This window comes from Anas acuta, chromosome 2 (genome assembly GCF_963932015.1).
Source record: "Anas acuta chromosome 2, bAnaAcu1.1, whole genome shotgun sequence".
Lineage (NCBI taxonomy): Eukaryota > Metazoa > Chordata > Aves > Anseriformes > Anatidae > Anas > Anas acuta.
Genome location: NC_088980.1, coordinates 54153067 through 54178883, shown reverse-complemented (window position 1 = coordinate 54178883; position 25817 = coordinate 54153067). Strand labels below are relative to the sequence as shown.

General features: G+C 38.2%; 1 protein-coding gene across 9 annotated transcripts in view; it reads right to left on the bottom strand.

The window, feature by feature from the left end:
• Positions 1 to 604: 604 nt before the first annotated feature.
• The window catches only part of TNS3 (tensin 3), a 247068-nt gene continuing 221855 nt past the window's right edge, over positions 605 to 25817 (bottom strand). For all 9 annotated transcript variants that reach the window (XM_068674803.1, XM_068674806.1, XM_068674804.1 and 6 more), the window contains 11 exons: positions 24689 to 24860; positions 21499 to 22142; positions 20788 to 20874; positions 17808 to 17939; positions 15205 to 15300; positions 11923 to 12000; positions 10433 to 10510; positions 6180 to 6348; positions 4761 to 4829; positions 4573 to 4599; positions 605 to 3836 (listed from right to left, as the gene is read on the bottom strand). In XM_068674803.1, the coding sequence (XP_068530904.1) occupies positions 3692 to 3836; positions 4573 to 4599; positions 4761 to 4829; positions 6180 to 6348; positions 10433 to 10510; positions 11923 to 12000; positions 15205 to 15300; positions 17808 to 17939; positions 20788 to 20874; positions 21499 to 22142; positions 24689 to 24860 (1697 nt within the window). In that variant the 3' untranslated portion in view covers positions 605 to 3691. The remainder of the gene's footprint in view (positions 3837 to 4572; positions 4600 to 4760; positions 4830 to 6179; positions 6349 to 10432; positions 10511 to 11922; positions 12001 to 15204; positions 15301 to 17807; positions 17940 to 20787; positions 20875 to 21498; positions 22143 to 24688; positions 24861 to 25817) is intronic.

Genomic DNA, 25817 nt, shown 5'->3' with positions numbered 1-25817 from the left:
CAGTCAGGGCTTAGATATTGGTACCCCCACTCCACCCACCCACACCTCCCAACCTCCACTTCTCTGGAAGTTTTTCCAGTGTAGTCACGGTAGAGGAACTGTGGCTACACAGGCATCATTTATATGGGTACAGACATCTCAGAAGGTGATATCATATATTCTTCCTTCTTATAATGAAATACGCAATGCAGGCAAAAGGCACTTTTGTATTATTTTAAAAGCAAAAGATCTAGGGAAATCACATGCTCTGACTAGACTTGAGCAACTCAGACTCCACAGAATTTTGTGGAGTCAGATTCCTGAACGAAATCTGTAAAAAACAAAGTTACACCCTTACTTCTGCATGCAGCCTGTTCTCACTTCAAGATTTCTGTCGTTAATTGGTTTTGAATGCAAGAAAGTAATTTTCTTTTAGAACAGACTGTCCTGTAACATTGTATTGTGCAATTTCACTTTCATAATTTTATTATAATCTGAATATCTGAAGAAAAGAGAAAATGACTATACAAAGAATTTATAGAACATTCATTTACATACTGGAGACCTTTTGCTGCTTTACAGTTTGAAGAAAAAGACCCCAAAAATCACTATTTTAGAAGGTAAATACAAGAAGGAAACATAAAATTTTAATGATAATGTTGGATACATGGGAACCATGTAATTAAAAACATGACACTTAGTATTTTTGTAGTATAACACTGTAAGATAATAGTATATTTAATAAGCAGGTTAATAGGAGCCTGGCTAAATACATGTGTCAACTTGCTGGCATTAGTCATGAAACTGCATATACACATCTACCAAAAACCTTGGAAAGCAAGTGCTGTATTAATTATTTCATCTTGTATTTGCCATGAACATAAGTTTCATGAATATCCGTCTACATACACTACACAATGGTACATACTGAACTGTTTTGCTTTCTGCAATTTTTAATTCTTTAAAAAGCAAAAGCATGTGACAATTTACCATCCAAAGGAATGCATAATAGAAAAACTCCCTTAGAAACAGGGCAACTTCTTTTTCCTACTTACCAAATAGATCTGAACTCCCAGAAAACACCACCAAGAGTGGCAGCATTCATTTCCTCATGTTCCTGAATTCAGCAGGCCTTAAGAACACATTAGGAATAAAAAATAAAGCCTCAAATGGAAATGACAATATATGGGGAAAACATATGCTATATTTTCAGCCCAAAGGCCAACACTCGGTGTCTAATAAGACACGCTGAAATTTAAATGTCACCTACAAAAGTGAAAAAATATAAAAATTTCCTTCTCATTTGAATGCTTACAGCATATCAGATTTATTGCATAAATTTTTTCTACTAGGAAAACTGACAATCTAATTGAGATGCCAGCTGATTAAATTCACTGGGTTCCAGCTGGCTGACTAGATTAGGCAATTGAGTTCTTGCTACACCAGAAGAATACTAAAAGGAAACTTCCCACGTTTCAAAAGAATCAAAGTTCCTAGAAATAAGAACCGCATTTTTGGAAAGTACATAAACACCATTTAAATAGCGTGGATAGTACATAAACACCATTAAATACCTCTGTGTCAGAAGAACAGAATTATTTGGTAAAAATCAGTGGCACTTGCCTTTGTTGCTTCAATGGTAGCTACAATGCTTTGGATTGCTTCACCCTTCTGCAACATCCAATGCCCACTGTTACTAATACGCCACTTCCCAGTCCAAATACATTGAACTTCAAATCCTTAACCTGTCTTTTCTGTCCCATCCTCCACCCCCACCCTACCTCCAATACAGTTATTTATACAGAACTGTTAACTAAACAATTTGGTAGTATTTTTTGCTGTGGTCACTGAATAATGTTTCCATGGTCCTGATAAATCAGGGAAATTAGGAAGAAAGCTATTAATGAAAAACAGATCGTCATTTATACAAGTGTACATTACATAAACGTAGAACAAACATAGTTCAGATTGATGGAACATTCTTACCATACAGCCTAGTGTTTTCCACTTGGTTTAGCCATTATTTAGGAAAAGAGGATGACAGGATTAAATACACAAAGTGGATACAGTTACTAGTTAACCCAGTGCCTCATGCATCCAGTACGCTCAATTCAGCAAGTCACTTTAAACCTTAGGTTATTAACGTAATGTTGACAACCACACATGAAAGAAACAGAGGCAATGAAACTTTCAGTACTGTTACTCTGCAGTTGCTTTATCACGCTCAGTTCTGATATGGAGGTCTAGAACTGTTCTTTTGTGAATGGGAATTATACAGTAGACCTCCTTGTGAAAGCTTACCCTCCTTGTGAAGATTTCCGCTCTAACCTACTTTATCCATTTCCTGTAATTTTTCATTGCTGTAAAGCTAATTAACATTTTGTTGTGCATTGAAAATTCAGATTTGTTTAGAAAAATATACAAAGATATGTACAGGTGTGACAGCTGTACAAACTATGAAACAAATGATCTCAAAAGATGGGACAGAGTAACAAAATAAATTCCTTCTGGATCTCTTGTCTCTATAAAGCATAAAAATAATTCCTACAGATTAATAGAAAATTAAAAACATAGCCCCAAAAGTTCAATAAAAAGGGGACTAAAAAAAAAACATTTACATAAGTATTCAAAGGGGGAACAAATGTTACTACCAAAATAGTATTACAAGGAGACATGGAAACAGGTAGTAGCTTGTCACACAGTAAGACAAAAGTCAAAATATGAAACTCTATTGTCTACAGCAAGGCACATGCTATACACACTTTTACTCACATAAAATACTGCTAAAGGGCAAAGCACAACATTCTTGTTTAAGGATATCTACACGATATATCAAGATCTGAGATTTACTATAAATAATTTGGTACCAGCAAAAATATATAAATTATAAAATTTTATTTGTTTTTCCCTCATTTTTATCCTGCAATTATTAAAACACAGTATCTTCCCTTAGCTCTTAGTATAAAAAATACAGAAAAAAAACAATCACAGAATACATTTCCATGCAACTGATGTGTTTTTTCTGCCACCTCTTCCCTATTTAAAATGATTCAAGTTAGAACTGCCAGCCTTGCTTACACTAAATACAGAGCAATCTCCCTGAATATTCCACATTGCTGTTTCTTTCTAAGCAGAGATCAACTTGCACAAGCCTTCTTTTCACATACATTATCCCCCTCCTCCATTCAGTTCCCATCACTGATTCACATAAAGATGAAGACTATAGCAAATGGTCTCCTCAGACCATCATTCTCTCAAGAATGTGTTTGCAAGGCGTATAGCTACCATTGATGCAACTATGGCAAGTTTCTTTGTGAAGGTTATATGAAACATTTGCTGCACTAAAAGGTAGCACAGTCTAGTGAGTGAATATTTGTGCTCCAATAAGTGATGAGAAATCGCATGTGAACATATATTAGAAATTCTTCAGGAGAAAAGCTTTTCATTTATGCTTCATTCAGGTATGGGCTACATGGGTTTGGGTGGCAAACAGCTTCTTTTGCTCTGTCCTTTGAAATAAAAAGAAACAAATAATGCTTTGCTAAGTAAGAGTCATCTTCAAAGAAAAGACTGAACTCTTGCAAATATAATGCAGAGAGACTGTCCTCTGCTTTCCTTCTTGGGTATAACATTGCTGCTGAACAGACTTCTTCTCACAGCACTTTCCTTCAATGAAGTCAGCAAAGAGCTTTGAGTCAGCACTGGAAGGGTGTTACATCTTCTTCTGCGATCCAATCATGACCTTTGATACAAAGTTCACAATGGCGCTGGCAGGTTGCTCTGGATCATGCTCTGCAAATAGGTGGCACACATTGTCTGTGGCGCTGCCTTGCTTCCTGGCAACAAACCCAAATACTCTGCAAGAGCAACAATCACACTGTGTCAGAGAACAGACAGACATTGTCTCATTTCATAAAGCAAAAAAGATACTGTAGAAACCAAAAGCCCCGGGACAAACGCACAAATCATATTTCATCTGATGTAAAGGATGTACTGTGTGACAGCTAAAAACAGTGGTCCAAATCACAGAATGGTTTGGGTTGCAAGAGAACTTAAAGATCAACTAGTTCCAACCTCCCTGCCATAGGCAGGGACACTTTACACTAGACCAGCTTGCTCAAAGCCCCATTCAACCTGGCCTTAAACACTTCCAGGGATGGGGCATCCACAACTTCTCTGGGCAACCTTTTCCAGTGCATTCGGGGAGGGGGGGGCGGATTTTATTTTGTTTTTAAAGCCAACAGTCTATGTGAAACAAGTAAGCTTCAGTTACTTTTAGTGGCTAAGTGACACTCAACTGAATAGCAAATGGCTGTTTTCATTTCTGAAACTTTACACAAATCACAGACCTGCAATGTAAACAAACCATACTAAGTCTGGTTCCAACCATCCAACCATCACTTAATTAGGCTATAACTTGCAGAATTGCTGATGAACTAAAATCACAGTCTAACTGCAATGGACAAAGAGTTTTACCATTCTGCTTTCCCTTCTCCATCTGTGACAAAGGTAACTAGAAAACTTACAAACTGATCACTGTAATGATATTCCTAAAACATTCAGTTACAAGAGACTCAGACAGGTTCAACTTACTTTGCAGAAAGGCCATCTTTCATCCATCTTGACGTCCATAAGAAAGAAATGAGAAAAAAATAAAATAAAAAAAAAAAAAAAGGAGAAATAAAATGACACTTCCATTAGTTTTTGTTGTGTTTGTTTGTTTGTTTGTTTGTAGATAATAATACAAATAACGCATTAGAAATAGTACTTGTCTTGCTTACTTTCTGTCTTGTGGATCCAAGGCACAGAAAATAACAGTGTTGGCTGGATAATGTCGCCGAAAGAAGAGTCTGAAGAGGAGGAAATAAAATATTTTAGAAATAGTTAAGATGTTTAAAATTTAAAACAATAAACAGATCTGAAAAATCAACCATATTTAGTCTATATTTAATAATGGCAATATATACAGCTTTTATTATCTCTGAGTCACAGTTTTAATGCCATATGAGTCATAGAATGATTTCCTTTGGAAGGGACCTTAAACATCATCTAATTTCAATCACACTGCCATGGGCAGGGACACTTCCCACTAAATCAGGTTGCCCAAAGCCCCATCCAACCTGGCCTTCAACACTTACAGGGATGGGGCATCCACAACTTTTCTCAGCAACCTGTTCCAGTGCTAACAACCCTCATTAGGAAGAATTTCTCCCTAATATCTTATCTAAGTCTGCCCTTTTTTAGTTTAAAGCTTTTACCTATTTCCCTATCACTACATTCCTTGGTAAAGAGTCCCTCTCCATGAACTGCTCCAACCAAATCAATCCATATTTAAAAGAGTAACTTTAAGTTTTGGACCATAACAAATCCAACCCTTAAGCAAAGAAAAAGAACTAGAAGTATGATCTTTTTTTAACCGCTTATATATTATATCAGTGGGAAATACAGATTCTTGGAACTTGTGAATTATTTGATTATATTAAGTTTCTAAATATAAGGATTCCTAGGTTTTATGATTTAAGGTTTTGTCTTTGATCTGCTACAAATGGTTTTAGAACCCATGGAACTAGGAAGTCTCGCCTTTTTTTTTTTAACCCATAATAATTTCCTGTCATCCCTCCACTATAATGATCAGTTTTCAAATTGAAATACTTTTTAGTAGCCCTAACTGCATGCAGTACAGATTGAATATAAATTATTTTTTTATCATAGTAGTTCACATGTACTAGGCTATCCAAAGCGCTATTTCAAATACTGGCAATACACAGTGTCTGCTCAGTCCAGCTCTGTTCAGTTATACTGGTGAAGGATACTGTGAAGATAAATTACTTCACTGAATAGACTGAGTATCAAATGCTCCAAAGGCATTACTTTCCCTTTTTCTATAAAATAACTACAATGAAAAAAATGCCATGGCAAAGTAACCTTCCAGAGACAGAAACTGCCACGTGGAAGAAATGCCTACATCTTAAAATATTCATCCTCCAGTACTGCAGGCTTCTGGCAACCTCGAGGGATAGCAAACATCGTTGTTCTTTATGCAATCTTAATATATGATTTAGTCTTTAATGATACTCTGTAGTCTCCTAATATATGATTAGTCTCTGAAACAGAGACTGCAGAAAATAACTAGAAAAACAGCAAGTAACATTTGTTGGAGACAAGGACAGATACTCTCTCCCCATTCTTCTTTTGCTTACTTTCTTTGATTATCTGTCAGTGTGATTCCCTGTGCAGACACCTTGAAATGGACAACAGTTGAGATGGGAGAAGGATCTTGCATCAGCGTCAAACTCAAGGCTTTCTGTACTGCCTGATAGCCTGTGAGGGACTCCATCTCCACAGAATTCAGATACCAAACATTACACGCTGTAATGAAAGATGGGAAAGACTTTGGAAGGTCATTACATCAAAGAAAGCAGACAGGAATTTTCTGAACAACACCAAATAAAATGGAAAATTTCCACCTTTACAAAGTGAACACAGAAGATTGACAAAAAAACAACACATCTATTTGTACTTCACCATGTCTCACTGTTGCTTCATAGTTTAAGGTGATAATTCTGGAGTTCATTTTTGGAGCCTTTTACTGCCCCGTTGTTCTTAATTCAGTTACAACAGCCAATGAGAAAATATACATTTTCTTCAGTATAAATCGATACATTTCACACTTTCAAATTGTGCTTGTTACCTTCAAAGAAAACCATTCACTTGTTTAGCAAGACAGTAACAGTCTTCTCCCCTCAAAGAACTGAGGATTGCTGCAAAATTCATATCTCAATAATTCCATAGTGCTTTGTATGTTCAGTAATTTTAGGGCAAACAAAGCAACTTCCAAATTGAATTAACTACTCAATATATTAGGTTGATACTTTACCTCTGCATGCATTTATTTTAGGAGCCCTTTTCTTCTCTTACAGATATTAGTATCTTCTGGTGTATCTCTATAAAAAGTAGCTCATTGGTTTCTAAAGCTACCAAACAGTTAATTTATTTTTTAATCTGGCCTCAAAACAAATCTGCAGTGACCAATAGGGCAGTAAGTATTAATATTATGTGGCATTATATAATAGCACTATAATACTGTATCACAATATACAGTATTATACAGTAAAAATGACATACAATATTATACAGTATTAATTATGAAGGTTGTATAGTATTAAAAGAAGTATTTGCATGATTAATTACTTCCAACTTGTGTGAAGTCAAAGTTACAAGCAGATTAATAACATTTTTGAAATTGAAAAGTTCTCTTAGTCTTATTCTACAACACCAGAAATAATTAAACACATACATAACTGAACACTGATACCAACAAACTTTGTGTTTTGGTTAAAACATCTGTGTAAGTATACAGGAAAGAATTTACAACTCTGGCAGCAGGTGTGTGCAAATTACCATGCTATTATTTGATTAGTTATCAGTTTATCCTGGCTTGCCAACCTTGCTATGAAAGCAAAGATTAAATAAAAAAGTTCCTTTTTTCATATGGCTATTCTGTAATTTGATTAAAGCGTTTTCGTATTACTATCTACATAAAATACACAGCTGGACACCGACACTTTCAAAACAGTTAGGCGATCATCAATTTGCAGACTGCATAAGTGTAAGTTTGATTCCAGCATGGCTATCAGCCCAGTAACTTCAAGCTCTGGAGGTTGTCAGTGAAAGAAGGGATCCAGAGATTTGATTTATCTGATTTGTAAGTGAAAGGACTTGGAAATGTATTTGTGCATTGGCGTGCTAGTTTCAATAGCTTTGTCTGAATCAATCACTATACACTTCATACAGAGAGGCCTTCTTCACTAAATTGCATACTGCCATGTCTACCCAAACTTGTGAATAACATTCCAAACCATAAATTTTCTTATTCTCACATCATTACTGTGTACGTTTGGTACAGACCTAAAAAGCTCTTCATTAAAGCTCTAAGCTTTTCCCACCAAAGGAAGCTTGCCTTGTTCCCCAGCCACGTTCCTCACCCCTTTTGAGGCTCATATAAAGGGTTTCACTTCCTTTGCAACAGCCATTTCACTGGTGTCATGAGACCTTCTACATGACCTAGCCAACCTTGCTGTCTAGATTGCCATCAGTGTGATAGCTCAAAAGCAGTCAATAAATACAGTAGATTCCTTTACTTGCATAGCACAAAAATAGTAAATTGTATCTTTTTCTAAAGTTCTGGAAAGTGCAAAAATGTCAGATTAAAAAGTAGAATACAGAAAATGAAAGGTGGTGAGAAAGACTACATATTTCTCACTTCAGAACATCATGTTCTGATTTGGACAGTTGATGGGTTATCAAATGACAGCAATCCCACAGAAACTGTATTCAAAGCTAGAATGAAAGGAAGACGTTTGTATCTTTCCTGTAAAATTGCTGCTCTTATCTTTCACGGGTGGCATTTGTAGTCATGTCTGTGCTAGCACTGATAGCTATGCAATATGGCCAGCTTGAGTATCCTGTGCTACTTTTATACTGGGAATGTGCTTTGTCCAGAACACTAAATCCCTTCACTCTACTAGTGGAAACAGATATGAAGAATTTGGACTTATCTGAAGCACAAAATTTGGCTATCAAACAGGAAAGTTAATAAAACAAGGTCTGTTCTGGGGAAAAGCCACTTATCTGTACAGTTGTCACTCTCTGGGATTTGTAGGTTAGCTTCTGCATTTAGAGAACGATTGGAAATCCCTATTAGGTTTTTCAGGCATCTATATAAATCATCATTCTAGGAAAAACATATTTTTTTGCTTGTGCAGTGAGAAAAGGGTGAGGTGGATAATGGTATGGAAATGTTTGGCAGGGAAAAACTGCATCTTATTTGACTAAACTACAGGTTCCCACACAAGCTTATATGTTTGGACAAGGAATAGTTTACATGTCTCAGTGAGGAACTCAACAACTGGAAAGCTGTTGACTGGATAGGGATCTCTGAAACACAGACAATCAGTGGGAAATAATGTGTCAAGGTAAAAGACTGACAGTATCTCCTAGCTATTTTACCTAATCATGTTCCAACTCCTTGTTTAAAAACAAAACCAACAAGACCAAAAAAAAAAAAATATATATATATATATACTAAAAAATATATATTCCCAAATGATCCATGATGTGACAATCCCCATAAGGAGTTACCTGAATACTGCCCCAAATGGTGTAAGAATTATTTCTTTTTCTTTTTATTTGAAAAGCCTTGCCAAAGAGAAACCAGTGTTTCTAAAAGGGTAACTTGTGCCCATTTTGCTGAGTTTTCAAGAGGAGAAGTCTTTTAATTCATTTTCCTTGGCTTTTACACTGTTGGCTACAACAAACACCATCAGCACTGTTAGACAGAAAGGCCAACAGGTGCTCATTCCTGGCATGGCATCACTAAGGCCAGCCATTGTCTCAAATGCTTGATTAGAGCATTTGAAGTGATACTGCAAATTTTTAAGTCAAATTGCTGAATAAGCAAAGAGCAACACACACACTCTCTAGAACTGCTCAGCTTGGCAAGTGCCCCATGCAGAAGCACCCCAAAATAGGTTAGGGCAATGAGGCAGCATTCTGATAAAGACACGCCTGGCTGCTACATTTTTGATTGTGGCTCCACTTGTAGGCTAAACTCAAGGAAGAGTGTCAAACATAGTGTATTTGCCTGCTGTAATGGGACTAGATTATAGAATCATAGAATCATAGAATCATTAAGGTTAGAAGAGACCTTCAAGATCATCTGGTCCAACCATCACCCTACTACCAATACCACCCACTAAACCATGTCCCCTAGTGCCATGTCCCCTGCATCACACCATTTGGTGGAAACTTTTTCAGGGCTCTTCTGTTATATCAATAAAATCATGGTAATACAACTTAATTTGCAGAACGGATACTGCACTATGCATAAGAATCCATAAAACAGCATCCAGTGGAAAAGGTACTGGATATTTCCTAACAGCACACATCATCAAGCACATGGCAATGTTTTTGGTTTTTCTGTTTGTTTGTTTCAGATTTATTGGTGGATAAGCATTTTTCAGTAGTGTTTTTTACTTCTAACTTTAACCCTACTCTAACCCTACTGAACACTTTCATTTGTTGCCATTTGCAGACCTCATAGTTCATGAACTTTTACAGAACGCAGCTTGAAAAAATCTTCTCAAAGTTTATCACTATGAAATTAATGTCACTGCTTCCAAATTGCTGTGCTGGAACGAACCCAAGAGTACCTCAAATTGTCATGGGACATGCAATGGGAAAGCAGATACAAGGTTGTACAACTGAGAAGGTAGTTGCAGAAAAGAGAAGGAACTTTGTACATATCCTCACAGTGCCCTTTACACTTCTGCACAGAACACTAAATATAACTTTCTCTTTAATCATCCTTCAGTCCAGTCTTAGCATCAGTTTTTCCCAGCCTGTAAAATATAACACTTAGTGACAGTCAAATGCAAGGAGAAAGTTTACCAACCTGCACCCTGTTTGAGAAGTTCTGTTGCTGAGTTTGCAGCAGTCTGTGGAGAAGTTTCTGCTATCTCTTCCAATGGATCTGAGAACAGAAAACACTATCCATGTTTGCACTTGAATAGACAAGCAATGCACATGGTCAAATATGAGTCTAGCTTTTGTAAATGTGATTTCATGTACTAGATAAGTCTTGGCCAGAAACATTAAACAATCTTGTATCTGCATCTATAACCACACATGCCATGTGGCTTTGTTGTTGTTTTTGTTTGTTTGTTTGTTGTGTTTGTTTTGGTTTTGTGCTGCATCATTTTTTACCCCCTGTGCTGCAGGAGAGATATTCAACATTTATTTCCTAATAGTCACAGACACAATTACATAGATATGCCAGAGGTACAGAAGTGCTACCACATTAAAAAAACTATTAAGAACTATATTGCCTCATAACAACCTTGAAGTTTTCAAAATAGTGAAATTTTAATTATGTAATTTGTATATTTCACAGTAATTCAGGTACACAGTTTGTTTCCGAGACTAAATAAATTAATTGTCTTTTGATTTGGAAGACAACAACATCATTCTTTTTTCTTCACTCTTATGTAGAACGCAAATATCTAAACTGTAAAGGCAGCAGTAGAATACTTGCTTTTAAATCTTCTGTTAAAATTAGTGAGAAAACTGTACATCTGTATGCTATTTCAATTATATAAAAGTGTGTAAAATATCTCCCAGTGCTGTATTTAACATTACATATACTGACTTTGAATACATTCAAATGAGGAAGATATCCAGGACAAGGCAAAAGTTTCAGTTCTATACCTCTGCCAGAACAGTAAGAGCCAAGGAGGACAAGAACAAGCCTTACAGAGAGATCTCTGCACATAGGTACCACTGCATGCTTTTACACTAAAAGATTTCATTAATATATTTGCATGAGTCAATGCTGTGTTGGAGCACTAACATATGATCTTTAACAAAAGCTTGGAGAGTTCAATAGAAAACAGCAAGGATGTTTCACATTTCAATGATACATCTGGTGTTAACTTCATGTGGGAAAATAGCAGACAATTATGGGGAAAGCATAGGTGTATTCTGCTGTGGTCTTAAGAGTGGTTTATGAAATCATCATTACCAAAATTAGAATTACAGTTCCGTGATGCAATACAGGCTCCTTGATTATTTACTTAACCAATATTTGGACCTGGGTAAACTGCTACCTCCTTCCTGCCAGCATCATACACAGAACTTTGTCCTTCACCCACTTGAGTTCCCTGAAGCCTCGGGTGGTAACCCCAAGCTGCATGAGTGATTACATCTAACCTCACAGAGGTGCAATTTTATATCTGAGAAATACATTTGTCTTCCTACATGATAGATTACTGTGCTAAATTCTGTGACTCTCGTATGATAATGATTGGAACATCGCAGTACTAGTCTGCTCACAACTTTGAAGCAAAGCCTTGGCTGAGCATCTCTTCTGTACTATAATAAGCATACCTCTGTCTGGGATGAGGAGCTTACAGGGCAATGCCAGTGGAGTAATGGAATGCTGGTATACCAGAGCCGTCAAACTCCCTGTGGTCAGAAATTAACAAGATATAAAAGATTAACTTGGTGGACAAAAATAACACTTAACAGTTATGCTGGCTTCCAAACATTTTATCAACCAAGCCCCCATCCCCCTTCACACACACATACACAAGTTTCCCTTAAAAATACTTTCTTGGCACCTAAGCCAAGATCTTTTTTGCTCAGCTTAAGTGGATTTGTGTTCCCCAGCGCTGTCCCAATTGTATGTACTTAACTAAAGTCATTAATCACAATCATACAGTCCCTTTCTTTGCTTAGATGTATTACTGAAATCCTAATCTAAATGTCTGCTTCAAATGGAAAAAGTGCAAAGATGATACAAACAATAACATATGGATGTCAGTAAATTCCTTTCAATGCTCTTAATTTCTGCTACAGTTTAATGTAGCAAATATAGTAAAACCTTGTGAAGAAAGTAAGAGCGCAAGGGGTCAATGCTATGCGATGAAGAAGTGAAAGAGTGAGGAGCTCTACTTCTTAGCCACCCAGCTTCTGTTGTCTAGTGCTTTGGCTACATGTGCCTCTATTGTATATTTATAACAGTATAAAAGATTGCCTAGACAAAAGCTCCCCCACCTGATGCAACACTGATATACATAATATTCTCTATTAAATTCTTTCTTTTAATTACAGCTGTAAACTTTGATGTTTTTTAACCACTTTTACCATTCAGACTTAGCTTCAATTAAAATAACTGTTAGTCATCCTCATCATTAGCATGTAAGACCATATACCCTGACAAAATTCAATACATCTTTACTTCAAATAGAATTAGTCATTTTACACTTGCACGTTTTATGGTAGAAAATTTCTTCACAAATATATTGGGTGTAAATGGTAAGGTTTGGTAGCAGAGGAGGGCACGAGGAGAGGCCAGAGCTGCCCCATGCCAATTCCAGCTGGCTCCAATGGCCCCACAACAGGGTATGGATGAGTCCCTCAGCCAAGCCGTTGGCACCTCTGCAGAAATGTATTTAAGAAAGGGCAAAAAGAGCTGCAATGAGGCAAGGAGAGAACAAAAGGAGTGCAATACAGCAGAAGGAAGACCAAGGTCAGAGAAGGAAGAGAAGGTGCTGCTCCATATGCCTGGTCTGACTGACATCCACCACACTGCCATCCATGGATGACCCCACACCAGAGCAAGTGGGTATTTCCTGAAGGAAGTGCAGCCTATGGAGAGCTCATATTGAAGCAGATTTTATTTTCCTGAAGGATGGCAGCCCATGAGAAGAACCCATGATCCAGCAGGTGAAAAGTGGGAAATGGCAGAAGTAGCAAAGAAGAATTGACCTATTGAGGTCAATTGAGAATGGGAAAAGGTACTGGCCAAATTCCAACCCCATCCCCTCCTGTTCCACCTGGGGTAGGACGGGAGTTGAGGAATGTGGGATGAAAAAGCGAAACTGAGTTTAGAAAGGGCAGAAGGAAAGGTGTTATTTCAATGTTTGTTTTTGTTTCTCACTACGTGAATGTACTGGCAATAAACTAAATCCATTTCCCCCAACTCACACCTGTTTTCTCACTGTAGTAACTGGTAAGCAATCTTCCTGTCTGCATCTTGACATACAAGCTTTGTAATCCTATTTACCTCTCCTGTCCAACTGAGGAGGAGGGATGAGTGAGCAGCTGGATTCTGCTGTTTACTATAATGCGTAATGAGCTTTTATTGTATTATATTACATAGGCTGAAATGCTATAATGCACTTTTTCCTATGTGAATGTCCCACTCTGTTGTCATTTTAGCTATACTGTATAAATATAGTACAGGTCAAAATAAGGCAAAGGTCCTGAATAAATAAGGCCCTCAAAATTCATCTAGCTAAGTATAGCGGGTTTACGTGGCAAGGTTTTGGTAGCAGGGGGCTGTAGGTGCGACTTCTGTGAGAAGAATACAGAAGCTGCCCCGTGTGAGATAAGAGCCAGCTCCAGCCAGCTCCAAAGGGACCCACTGCTGCACATTGCTGAGCCCATAAGCAATGTTGATTGTTCATCTGTGAGAGCATATTTAAGAAAGGGAGAAAAAGAAAAAAGAAAAGAAAAGAAAAAAAAAAAAAAACTGCTGCACAACAGCAGCTGGAAGAGTAAGGCATGAAAAACAGCCTTGCAGACCCCAAGGTCAGTGAAGAAGGAGGGCAGGAGGTGCTCCACGCACGCAGCAGAAGTTCCCCTGCAGCCTGTGGAGAGGACCATGGTGGAGCAGGCTGTCCCCCTGCAGCCCATGGTGTGCCACAGTGGAGCAAATTTCCACACTGCAGCCCGTGGAGGAAACCACAGTGGAGCAGGTGGATCTGACCTGAAGGAGGCTGCAGCCTGTGGAGAACCCCCACTAGACCAGACACTGGGATGAACCTGCAGCCCATGAAGAGGGGACCACACAGGAGCAGGTGACCTGGCAGGAGCTGCTGCTCGTGGGGTGCCCATCAAACATGAGCAGTTTGATCCTGACGGATGGACCCCATGGTATAGACCCATATTTGGAGCAGTTCTTGAAGAGCTGCTGCCTGTGGGCAGCCCCCGCAGGATTGGTCCGGGAAGGACTGCATCCCATGCGAGGTATCCCACATTAGAGCAGGGGCAGAGTGACCGTGAAGGAGCAGCAGAGGCAAAGTGCTATAGACTGACCACAACACCCATTCTCGTGTTTCCCTGTGCTACTCAGGGTGAGGATGTGGAAGAGGCTGGAGGAGGGGAGAAGGTGTTTTTGGTTTCTTTGTTTCTTCACTTCTCTAGCCTGTTAGTAATAGACAATAAATTTGACTAATCCCCCTATGTTGAGTCTGTTTTGTCTGTGACGATAATTATTAAGTAATCTCCTTACCCTTATCTCAACCCTTGAGCCCTTTTCATCATATTTTCTCCCCTTTTCCTTTGAGGATGGGGAGCGGAGCAGCTGTTTTACTCAGCTGCACACCTGAGTAAAACCACCACACAAAGCTATCTGCAGCAATGTTGGTAGTGGTTGATAAGCGTGACAGCTGGAAGCTCGAAGTGCCAGAGTGTCCTGCACATATTCTTAAGGTAAATGTGTACAAGGCTGCTATTACAACAACCCTGGAATGGATTCCTACAGAAATCTTCAAGACTTGAGCAAAGTATTCTCTCATCTCCACTCCACTGAAGTCTGTAAAACATCTCTGTCAAACACAAACTATTTCTAATTTCTGTGTCCCTGTGATGCACAGTACTTACCAAAGTATGGTTCATTTGGGCATCCTTTCAAGCGCACCCCCTTCTGAGTGCATTCAATCAGAAAATGCCTTACAAGCTCATTCGACAAATCTCCAACTGTGTTAAAAAAGAACAAGAAAGGGCATGAAGAAAAGCAAGGAACAGAGTAGTCTCATAAATTAGCAGGTCTTTATGAAGCAGTTTTCCACATTAACACCAAATGTTTTATACAAAGCATGCCAAACACATCAGAGCTGCTCTGCTGCAAGATTACAAGATGTAGTAAAAAGAGAATTCTGGGAAGAAAAATCAAACAAGCAGATAGCTCACTTTAGATATTCAGTGGAAAATCTTTTAGTATTATTATGGACTGACATCCAAATATGCACTGGTGTCCCAGCTACAGAGAGGAAAATGAATTTGGAAAACTAATGGCTAGAAATTCTGGTGTACTTGCGAATTAGAAGAACTTGTATCCAATGTGACAAGGGAGTAAAAGCATGACAAAATACTCACATTTCTAGTGATAGGACTGAAAATTTCTCACAGAACTTTCCAGATCAAAACAATAGAAGATTTAGCTGTACATGCATAATGATGCCAAGTCTCTCAATGAATTTTTAAGTTTTAAAATGTTTTCAGTTTTACTCCAAACCTTTGTTCCTAAGGCAATTACATGAATTATGGCAATTATATGAAATACTCAGGTTTTTGTATCTCATTAAAATACAGTTTTTACAGTATCTCATTTAAATACAGTTTTTATGTCCCAAGGCTCTAAGACAAATCTTGAAATTTTAAGTGGGATATACTGAAGAGATTTAAAGAATAAAAATTCCCTTGAGATTTACCATTCTTTTAAGCATATACATTAATTTGCATACATATAATTAAGACAACTTCACTATCTCTTGAAGGACTAGTTCATGGTATTTCACACCTGCCTACAAACTGGAGCTCTTTCCAAGCAATGAAAGGTTTAGTTTATAGCAATAGAGCAAAGCTGCCAAATCAGTCAAACCTCAACAGAAGAGCTATGAATAAATGCTGCCTTTGAATCTGATTGTATCAGCCATCTGACTGTCCAGTGAACACATAACCTCAAAGGCTCACTTTCAGACTAATATAGATGAACACATTAATCTGGACAGCAGAAACTTATATGCAAGCAAGTACTGCAGAGTTCACCGTTTCAAGCAGCTTACCACTTGCCATTATTTTCATACAATATTAAGAATAAACGAATGTAAAAAGAGTAGTTAAGCAGTGGAATGGGTTGCCCAGGGAGGTGGTGGCGTCACCATTCCTAGGGGTGTTTGAGGAAAGGCTGGATGTGGTACTTAGGGGCATGATTTAGTGGGTAATACCGGTTGGTAGGGGGACAGTTGGACTAGTTGATCTTGGAGGTCTTTTCCAAATTATGATTCTATGAGACTGAACAAATTCGTGCCCTCCAGGATGAAGCAGTTGGAATCAAAGCTAAATATCACTGAGGGTGAACTGGAAGAATACTAGAGTCTTGATTACAATTTTCTTTTGCTACCACTTACCTGTAGTACAACTAACATAAACTGTCTCTTAAACACTAGTAGAGTTTGAACTTTCATGTCTTCCTGGATTTCATTGATCTTATGAGAAGAGATTAATAAAAACACCTACAGCTATTCCATTTGCCTCCTTGCAGTTGCTATCACCAGTGCACCCCTACCATCTACCTCAAATTAGACACTGCAGTGGTTCTGTTGATGTTGCTTGACAACAAAAAGAAGTATTATATGACAATTTTTTACAAGAAATCGCAACATATGAAGTGTAGAGAATTCAAAAATGTTATTGTAATACAAGCGGATTGCCAAGGCCCCCACTTGTCTCTGAGTAAGCTTTAAATCTTAGCAAAAAGAAAAAAAAGAAAGAGCAAAGCACACTTCCACACTAAGATTCACTGCTTTCCTGTGATCTATGTTGCTTATCCCCCCCCCGGCAATGAAAATCACCCCAATTCCTCACCCCATTTCCTTTCTAGTAGCACCAATGAGCCAAGAACACTACAGATACTGCTTACTGAGATTCTATAGATTGATTTATGCTTTCCATGTGTTCTTTTCATTTTAGCTTTCACAACTATCAGGCACAAGTTATATATGGAGGCAATGGAGCTGGGAGAATATACGTATTTCATCACTTCTTTTAAACAACTATCATCTTTCCTTAGGGAACCTCCTAAGATTTTTCTCTAACGTTGAACTGTCTCAAAACAAAATCCTGGGGTCAAAAATATTCAACATCCCAGCCAAGTGAAAGCTCTGCATGATCGTATGAGGATGAAACACAGACTTCTAATTGCTAGGGAGGACCCATTACAGAGATGACGGTTTTTCTGTCAGGTTGGTAAGGTATGATACACGTGCTGCCACAATATACATACATTCACAAGCCATGGTCAAACTGAAGAACAAACATCTTATCCAGTCCCATTCAATACGATACTAGAGCCAGGAACTAAATGGAGCCTGCAATTCAAGTTGCACTTACTGTAAGTAGGAAGATTCCTACAGATTAACACACAGTAATACAGACTTTCTAACGTGTCGTTTGTTAAAGGACAGATAGAAGGCATACAGTACCTTTCTTATTTAACTGCAGAACAGAAGGAGGTGGTGTAGCAACTTTCATTGCTAGCCCATAGGCTCCCCGGAAAGAATGACTGTCTCGAACAATAAATGACCCAGGCTCCTTGTCCTTGAGAACAGCAATGGCTGTAAAGAATTTTAGAAAAGAGAGAAAAACATTTCCAAAACAATACACACACTCAAAAATTACAGGTGCAAATCTATAATTAAAAGGAGAGTAAAGAAAATAAGATCCTTTATACGTCTCCACTGCTGTAGAAGAGACTATAATTGAACATATTTGGGGGGATCTGACTAAAAACATCTCATGTGAATTTCATGGATACTTATTTCAAAGGAAGCCTGAAATACAGATCCCTAGTGACTTTTTTTAACTGTGAAAGATGTAGGTTCTACCAGGGTTCATGCAATCAGTGCTTCCAGAAGAAAATGCTGAGTAGTGGTAAACTGCTGTTACATTGACAAGTCAACAGATTTCTACTACCCACTAGGCTACAACTGATTTTTACACAGTAGCTTAAGTTGATTTTTACACAGTTGCTTAAATCTGTGCCTCAGGTCAGTGCCTGCACACATGTAGTTGGGATCACTTGGAGCTGTGAATGATACAAGAGAAATGATACAACAAAATTGAAGATGGAATCTGAATAAACACCAAAGGTCTGTGCATGATTTTTCATTTGCTACATGCTTTTCCTTTTTTCAAGAATACCGAGCAAACATTAGTTAACAACTACTGTTGCAGTACTGACCTAGGTAATCAAATCTGATACTGATGATCATAGGCGATACTGATAGCCACATATGAACTTTCTGGCAATGCAAATGCAGCTTCAAGCTGACAGTGCTGATGTGAGCTCCAAATGAAATTTTAGGTGTAAGTTCATGGCAGACAACCCTCCCTTAAAAAAGTAAAACCAAACCAAACCAAAAAATAAATACCACACACTAAACTAAAAAAAAAAATCTGACAATTATACTTGGAAAAAGTACTAAAAGGTGAAGAGATTAAATATGGGTTTTGTCCCTTTCTTTTTTTTTTTCTGATCTCAGTGACCATACCAAAGGAAATGCAGCAAAATAAGAGCAAAATGACAAAAACTACACCTCAACTACGTGCATGTGCACACACAGCCCAGGCAAAGAAAATGTGGCCCTATTCCCAATTTTCCTGGCCCCATGTTGTTTCTTTTTAAGAAAAAAGGGCAAGCTGATTCCTGTTTACATATTGTCAAATTGTTAGAATCATGACAGAGACACAGCATTTTAATTCCCAGGCTGAACAGACAACAGTGTATTTCTTTTCTTATGTAGCTTTAATAGTCAGAGGCCATCAGTTCTCATCTACAATGTTTCTGTCTCTGCAAAGTACTCTCACTCTATTATGTGTTTTAAAGCAAAACGGGATGAAAGTGGGTATTTGCTCTTCAAATGTCCAAACAGTGAAACACTTTACATCTATAGTCTGTGATCTCTGCTTGAAGCATGATACGAAGTCTTCCTAGAAATCATTTGCAAGAAAACTGCTCTTGTTTGGCATAAGTCTGCTACAGAATGAAATCTAATAACCAAAAATCTTAACCTCACTTTTAAAAATGGATTTTAATTGGAAAAGAGGCATACTAAAAAGCTGGTAAGATAATTGTTTTCATTTGTTCATGCATCTAGGTTTAAAATTCCTTTATGATCTAGTCTCCTCTTTAAATCCACATGAAGACAGGAAACTGTTTCTGCCCATTTGCAGAGTACTCAGTGCTCATTATGGGTGGGGAGCAGAGAACGGGAAGGAGAGTGAAATGAAACAAACAGTGAAACATGATCCAGAGGTGAATAAATAATCCATTTTCTATGACCTTTATCCTCCTAGGCTCATATTTACCACCACACTATAAGGGGCATCCTCACAGTCTGAGAAAATATGAACTAGACAGACACTGCAATTCATCATCTGCCAATAGCTGAAAGCTATTTGGTTTTAGTTCCAAGTCTGATGATGTAAAATTCCTTCCCAATGCAGAACTGCTTTGACATTTTCCTTTTCAACAACTTCATTTTAAGAATCCCAGATTAAAATGCTTTCAATAGCTTACTAAATGCTATTCACTATAGCCCAATATTATAGTACAGACACAAGGATGGTCAGTCAGACTGACTGCATTTACAAAGCATCCAAAATACTTTATTTACATATTGATGCAGGGTCAAAGGATAAGTTTCCATGTATACATTTTCACATATGTAACAAAAACTTTCCCCTCTCATTCAGTAATATATCTACATATAGATGTATCTACATTGTACATCATAAAGATGTTATTCCATAGGAGTGTTATTTTGTGATATTTAAGAAATAATGTATGTCACTTGCAGCTGAAAGTGAAATTTAGGCTACAGAACAACTGGTAGACGAGGATTGCTCTCAACCTATCTACACAGGGCAACACACGTGGCTGAAATTATGCCAGAGCATCACATTTGTACTCAAATGGTTTCTGAGAGCAGCAGTTGTTTGTTATTGCATCATGCATGCTTGCTATTCCAAACTCTGGAGGCCAAAATAGCTTTGCCAGGCACACTGGTGAAGACTCACCATAATATTAGATTGCATTAATATAACATATTCTGCTCAGATTTTCTTTCAGCATACCTTAAAATAACTTCCATCGTTGTGAGAAGGCAACAGACAAATTAGTTTCTCAGTAAAGCACTTTTGCAGGAGCCACCACAGGAATACTCAAATTACTATGTAGTTATTCAAGTTAAGATAATAATTTGTCTGAAATATTTGAATCCCCTCCACTCTCAAACTCTGCCTTTGGACAAAATAAATTGAAGTTGTCTTCAGCCCTTATAGATTTTGTATTTCTTTCTGTAATTATTTTAGATGTCTGGTAGTCATAAAAAAAAATAAGACACATTCACCAACTAGCCTTTCTGCAAGTATATGCCTCAGAATATACATCAATTGTTATACCTTGTTCTCTTGAAATATCTGGTTTATACCAGAACTTGGATGTGTCCTGGACAAATTTCACAGTCACGTGTTTATCCGTTGTGTTTTCTATAAAATAAAAGGGGAAAGAGAAGTTAAGAAATTTTCTAAATATAGAGGCATTTTTTGCCTTTCTTTTTAACTTCCAACCACATTAATAATTCTAAAAACTCATGATTAGAAGGACAACAGAGAGGAACTTTGAACTGTTTTAGAACCATACGTTAAGACTCCAAAAGCCCTCTTAAAGCTTAATTTTGCAAAACCTACAGAATATGAAAAACTTTTACATTTATAAAGCTACACCAAATATAAAGTTTTTCAGTGGGACCCAGTGAATACATATCAACATTTGTAACTATTCTTGACATGAATATAGCAAAGATGCGCAAAGAAACTAGCCTTTATTAAGAGAGGTTGGACTGCATACTCCTTGTTTGTGGTTTCACAGCTCAAAAGGTGGGCTACCCCTGGCTGACAATTAAGGAAGGGCAGAAACAGTTCTGCAGCACTGTCCTCAGAATAATACATCTAAAACCAATGAAACGGTGCCTCTTATTGCAAGCATTCAAGTCCTTTCTGCCATTTTTATTCTGGTGTTTTTTTCCCCCTCCTCATTTTAAAAATCCCCTAAATGGGAGGTAAACTCATACAACTCAGAAGTATTTTGCATTTCTCTGATGCAGAACCTACCTTGCACGGGGGAAGTGCTTAAAATTTTTGAGAAATCTGGGAGGATGTTTGGGAATGGGATGCTGATTGTACTTCCACTGTGGGGGCTAGAGAAGCCACTTGAAGAAGGTGAGACAGAGGTGAAGGAACGGTCCTCTTCAGAGGACCTCTTTTTCTCTGGAAGAGGTGGTTGAGAATGTAGGTTCCCTCCAAGGTGCTGATGAACCGCATTGTTTTGACTATTGTGTCCAGAGGCCACTGTAAGAAAGTTTTGTGCCAAAAAGACATTGTCCTCTGCACTTGCCACTGATGAGCTCATGGTTTTAGGAGAGATGCTAGTGTTGGCTATGAAAGTAGCTTGTTTCTCCTCTGGAGGGGAGCTACAGACCATGTTGCCCCCACTGTAGTTCCGGTAGGCCCGGGCACTGCAACTGTTAGCAGGTTCTTGTTGCTGCTCCACTGGTGATTTCTCCAGGCTGCTCCGGGTGACAACTTGCAGTCCTGGGGTTTGGAAATGAGACAAGAGAGAACCATCTTGCACAGGGTGTGAAAATTCCGAAGGCACAAGGTAACTTCCTGTTGGCCTGTTATTTCCCATTGAAAGCTGGAGCGATGGGGAAGATTTAGGGCTGCTTTCAAGCCAATGACATTCTTTTGTAGGAGAGCTGTCAAAAAAAAAATCAAACACAAAAATAACAAAACAGCCAAATAATTTTCCTAAAAAGTCACTACCCAGTCCATACTGTGCTCACTGAGGTACACCTTGACAACAAGAAAGATTTGGCAATACAGCTGGAACAAGGGTCTTCAGCCCCACCCTGATCATTCACTTCTTCAATGTAGTTCATTAATTTCTGCCTTATCTCACCCTCCATTCAGCAATGCTGATGACACCATATCTGAGCTTGTACTGTAAGTCAGGCCACCAAATTCAGCACTGTTATAAACACTCCTGCCTCCTAATTGAGAGAGTTACTTTTAATATGAATTGATTCGGTGAGACTGTGTACAACATTGCTTCACAGACAGAGGTCCTGGAGAACCTCCATATGGTAACTTACAGCACTGGCTGAAAAAGAGCAGTAGGAGGCTGTTAAGCCAAGGCTGTCATCAAAGGCAATGACAAAAGTTTATGGAACAAAACTGATACTACCACAACAGATCTTACATGCAGAGTCTCTTATGTTCATTTTAAAAAAAGGGGGGGGAGAAAGGGAAAGGGGAAAGAGGGAAGAGAAAAAGGGGAAAAGGGAAAGAATGCAAGACAAGAGCTAAGGACAGAGTTGTTCACCATCACACAATAAGTGAATAAGCATGGTAAGAACACATTCCACAAAACTCAACTGTTAGATCAGGTCCCTTTCTAATAAAATTTATATTGCAAGCAGAAGAGAAACAGGTCCAGTGGTTAATTTTTGCATATGGAAACAACAAACATAAAACAATACAGAGTACAAGAAACACTTTTCCAAGCTTCTGTTTGATTGATGAACTTAAATGTTAAGTATTTATATATTTATTATTTATATAGACAACAGTAAACATTGTATTATTCTACTGGTCAAGAGTTCCACCTGCCCAAATGAAGGATAACAAACATCCTTCTAAACACCACAGACCATGCTTCTGACAAAACCATCTGATGAAAGTTTAAATTGGCTTCTTTCTTCTGAAAGTGAGATGCCCCTTTAATTTTGGCTGAAAAACATTATCAGCAATATCATATGTAAAGAGAGAACAAACCCATTTTGAGATAGAAAGTGAAAGGAACTGGCATAAAAATTATAAAAAATAAAAAAATATTTTAAAAATTATAAAGAAAGTTTTAATTAAAAGTGAACTGTGTAAATGGATACCAGTAGATTTGAACAGATCCAGGTAGGAGGACCATCAAAAAATGGAAGGGAAGCAAAGGGCGGAAAGGAACCATTCCAAAAGAAAGAAAAAAAACACAAGCTGCAGTTATCAGCTAGATGAAATGAAAAGCAACAGAAAAAATAAAACGCCTAAAAAGAAGGGAACAAAAAATTCTAGATAAAGTTTAGGGAAGGAATGCAAGCTTGATAATGACTGCATTGCCTGATAAGCTTGTAATTCATATCCACTTATAATTAAATGTCAAATTGGCTTCTCCTCAGAAAATACTAACATACTTGATACAGAGCAAAAGGGAAACAAGCTACTGGCATGTAAGGAACTCAGGTAGCTATTGTTTGACATTAGTCGGGCAAATCTGGTGAAGCCTTAGGCCGCAGTATGAGCTCCCATAACCTGAACCTGTTATGTAGTGGTGATTGAGCAACATTTTGTGTGGTTTTGGGGTGGGGATGTGCTGACCAAGGACATAGCAGAATGAGACCGTGCCCCAGGAGATAAGAGAAGAGACATCATGCTCTGCAACAAAGAATTGCCAGTCTGAAGTAACATAATGTATATGTGTGAAGAACTGATTGGACCATAGTGGACAAAATTAAGATTGTATGGGTGTAAGAATCCAAGTAAAGTCTTGAGTGGGGTCCCTCCTTGGAGGCACCCAGCTCAAGCTGATATATGTGTACCATTAAATTCTCACTACTTTAAATATGAATCAACACTTTGAGTGAGTTCTGGATGCCTGGTGCAACCCATTTTGCTAGGGGAAACAACAGGATCCCCTAACAAGATTATTATGATTCACAGTCGTAATTACAACAGGAAACTTCTTTCACAGTCCAAGTACTGACTCAAAATGAAATTAATTAGATAGGAAAACATATAGAAATCAACACACTTAAGTCCTTACTGAGAGTTTGACACATCAACCAACAGCATTCCAAATACTTACTTACTGTGAAAAAGGAACCAATTATCCATGAAAAGGTCAGTTAGCCACAAAAGAATGTTGTTGCAGAGTGATAGAGAAGGAAACATTATCAGCTGTAATAAAACACCCCTTCTAATAAGTAAATAGAAGTAATTGTTCATGACTGACCACTGATAGTCCCTATTCATTTTTGTATTCCTAGATTTTCTTTAAAACCACGTGTGCCTCTCAGACATATAAAAAACATCTGTGGATGTGTTAACTTCCAGATGGTGGGCAACAACATAATCACATATCACAAAACTCAAAAGTTCTTGTACAAATGCTCTGCAGTGAACAAGCAAGAATAACATCTTTGCTGGCAATCACAATAATGAGAACTAAACAGGTCAGAGAATCTTTTCCTACCTTTCTCCCACCGGGATAGAACTGTTACTTGAAGCAGTACATGAAGATGCTAAACACCGCTGAAAGGAAGGATCCATCTGCATGTTGGACCTCATCAAAGCAGGGTTAGCACCCATGGTGCTGTCAGACATTATCATAGAGTGGTTAAGGGCTTCTTTGTAACTTTGAGATTCTGCAAGAAAGGAAACAAAGTACAAGACAAATTGAAAAACAACTCACATTTTTACAGGCCTTGTACTGCCTGAAAGTGTTTATAAAATGACCAATTTTTCTTTTAATAAAACTATTTTTTACGTTTTAAACAGTAACATTTTATTTCACAACACTGATTGCTGAAAACATCCAGCAGGAGAACAAATGGCAGAGGCAAGCTGTTCTGCATTCCACAGCCCAGTGTTAAGACAGAAATGTCTGTTCAAGTTTCCTACCTAACTATATACAGCATGCACTTAAACCGCGAAGTGATAAAAAAACTGGAGGTTTATTTCAGCCCAACCTTCAGCCCACTGCTGAATGGGGCAGGGCACTCAGTGGCAAATGACAGGAAAGGCCAAGATCCTCAATGTCTTCTTCACCCCGATCTTTCCCAGTAAGCCCAGCCTCGGGAATCTCAAGTCCCTGAGATATAGAGAAAGTCTGGATCAAGGAAGACTGCCTTAGATAAGAAGGACCAGGCAAGGGAGCATTTAACAAACTGGATATATGCAAGCCCACTGGGGCCTGATGGTAGTTCCCTCTAGAGCTGAGGGAGGAGGCTGATACCATTGCAAGGCCAATGCCACTGCAAGGCCACTCCTGATAACTTTTGCAAGGTCATGACAACTGGGAGAGGCTCCTTAAGACCAGTTTTTATTCATGTTTGGGATTGCCCCAACACAGGCACAGGACTTTGCACTTGGCCTTGTTGACTTTCAGGAGGTTTGCACAGGCCAATCTCTCAAAACTGTCAAGGCCCCTCTGGATGGCATCTCAGAATCATGGAATCACAGAGTAGGCAGGGTTGGAAGGGACCTCTGAAGACCATCTAATCCAATCCCCTGCTGAGCAGGATCACCTCAAGCACATTACACAGGATGGCATCCAGGCGGGTTTTGAATATCTCCAGAGAAGGAGACTCCACAACTTCTCT